The sequence below is a fragment of the Nannospalax galili genome, unplaced genomic scaffold (genome assembly GCF_000622305.1).
Source record: "Nannospalax galili isolate Female #2095 unplaced genomic scaffold, S.galili_v1.0 scaffold54, whole genome shotgun sequence".
Taxonomy (NCBI): Eukaryota; Metazoa; Chordata; class Mammalia; order Rodentia; family Spalacidae; genus Nannospalax; species Nannospalax galili.
The window spans coordinates 6,273,696-6,276,325 of NW_008341028.1; the positions used below are offsets into that span (position 1 = coordinate 6,273,696).

General features: G+C 35.6%; 1 protein-coding gene across 1 annotated transcript in view; it reads left to right on the forward strand.

Annotated features, from left to right (window-relative positions):
• Rab11a (RAB11A, member RAS oncogene family) overlaps positions 1–2,073 on the forward strand; it is a 21,739-nt gene extending 19,666 nt beyond the window's left edge. The window contains exon 5 of the mRNA XM_017799015.2: positions 1,683–2,073. Within this exon, the coding sequence (XP_017654504.1) occupies positions 1,683–1,822 (140 nt within the window). The 3' untranslated portion in view covers positions 1,823–2,073. The remainder of the gene's footprint in view (positions 1–1,682) is intronic.
• The last annotated feature ends 557 nt before the right edge of the window (positions 2,074–2,630 follow it).

The window sequence follows — 2,630 nt, forward strand, 5'->3', positions numbered from 1 at the left end:
GAGTTAAGGATGGTTCGTAGCTGCCATGTGGGTGCTGGGAATCAAACCCGGGTCCTCTGCAAGAGCAGTCAGTGCTCTTAACCACTGAGACATCTCTCCCACCCTCAGTTTAAACGTTTTTACCTCATAAGAACACAAAATTTCTATATATAGTCACTTACCATAGGTCCAAGAAATTGAACATGTATACAAGTATTTCTAATGTGCAGTTCAGATTCAAATTTTTCCAAGTATATTAAGAATATCCTTTATAGATTTGCCTTTTGATTCTTAAATTCAGGATGGGTTAAGGATCATACATTGTATAGGTGGAACTCTTCTATGTGTGGAATATCAATTGCCCGTTGCCATAGTTGCCATTGAGCATTTGAAATATGGATGAAAAATTGGATTTTACTTTTTATTTAAATATGTGACCACTGTATTGGGTAATTACACTCATCTGAATCTTCATTTAACTATTCATGATCAAATTCATCTTGAATATTTTTGTCACAGACACAGGAAACTACATAGGATAATACATTGTGTCTTTACTACCTCATAATAGGAAACTGATCATTAGATTGCTCCATTTTTAGAATTTCCCTAATTTTTTGAAAGTATTGTTTTGGAAGGGACACTGAGAGTACAGAGTTTAAAAAAAAAGAACTGTTTTTAAGAAGTTGATTATCTTTTAGGCAGTGCAGTATGAAACCCGATTAAATGTGTCAAGTACAGATATTGGGAAGAAATTCAGTGATACTTATTCATGCAGTTAGTTATCAAATATCTACTGTATGCTGGAACTAAAACAGTGAATGAAGCAATGTTTAGCAGAGGACTAAAAGATTAATTTGGTACATGTCATGAAAGTAAATTAATGTATGCATATAAAATGTAAAGTTATCTCTTTTGAATAATTATAACTTAACTTTAGCCTTAGAGGAGGACAGTGATTAAAGTTATTAGATTACTCCTTCTCTTCTGAGACTTGGGATTTTAGTATGTTTATGCAGTTGTGTTCTTCCCTATGTAGCCTAGAAAGCAGCTTGATAGTGCAGATTTGTTTCTTTGCACTGTCTGGACTTTTTTTAGTGGGGAGGAGTAAGTAAATATTCTTATGATTTAATTCAGATCTGTGCCTATAAATATGATAATTCTCTTAACCAATGTCTTAATTAAAAGGTGAGCTTTTCTTTCTGAAATGGAAAACCTTTTTATTCATCTTACTATAAGGGAAATTGTTAAAATAATGCCTTGACTCTATTCAGTGGCTGTTTGAAAGTAATTTTTATTTTTTATTTATTTTTGTGAGACAAGGTTTCAAAGTGGCCCGGACTGGCCTTGAACTTTCTATGTAGTTGGACGTGAATTCTTTAGTCTCCTGCCTCTACCTCCCAAGTGTTGGTATCATATGTACTACCATACCTGACTTGAAAATTAAATTTAATCTGGGTATGGTGGTACATGCGTTTAATCCCAGTACTCAGGAAGCAAAAGTAGGCAGGTCTCTGAGAGATAAAGTCCAGCCTGATCTTTATAGCGAGTTCCAGGCCATCTGGGGTTACAGGGAGACCCTGTCTCAAAAAAAAGAAATAAAAAAAACTTTCATGTTTTCTGTTCTGTGTATCTTCTTTCTCTTTCATACAAGCTATTCATGGGTTTACACATGCTAATTGTTTCTTTTTTTTTTCATTTAGAGATCTATCGCATTGTTTCTCAGAAGCAAATGTCAGACAGACGTGAAAATGACATGTCTCCAAGCAACAATGTGGTTCCTATTCATGTTCCACCAACCACTGAAAACAAGCCAAAGGTGCAATGCTGTCAGAACATCTGAGACATTTCTCTTCACCCCTAGAAGGCTGTGTATAGTCCATTTCCCAGGTCTGAGAGTTAAATATATTTGTAATTCTTGTGGTCACTTCTGTGTTTTATTACTTCCTCATACTTAATGAGTTTTTCCATGTCTTGAGTCTTTTGATTTTAGCTTTATAAAATCATCTCCTTTGTCCCGAATGACTGCAGCTCTTTTTCATGCTATGGCTTCATTAGCCTTAGTTTAATAAACTGAATGTTTGAATTCCTCAATTATTGTTTACTTTTCATCATGGAAGCCTGTCACTGTAGGACATAATAGAACTTGATCACTTGAAGCTCAGATTTATTGGTCTTGAGCAAATCAAACTAAGAAGACCTTAGAAATAAGCTGTTATTTGCCACAGAACAGCTTGTGGGACACTCTTCTCAGCGCAGTGCTTATTTTATCTAGGAATCACCCTAAGAGCATAACAGGATTTTGAGAGCTTGAAATTTTTCCAATTTCTAAAATGCCTTAATAGGTCTATGTAGTAAATTTTGTTTTGTTTTTTAGTTTTTGTAAGCATCAAAGATGATGGGGAGTGGGCACATTTTTCTTGACAAGAATTGTCTTAATAAACACAGGGGACTGTTATGGTTTGGACAGGGGTATGGTTATGCGGCCATAAGTTAAAACAGTGCTGCCTGGCAGGCTAGTGGAATTCTGTCTGAGGTGTCTCTGTTGCAGTGATCAGCAGCCCCCAAATTACCAATCTCATTTCCCAGCAGTAGACTTTGAGGTACTTTTACTGCTCATGCAATAGCTGGCTTAATGCTGGTAATAGAAA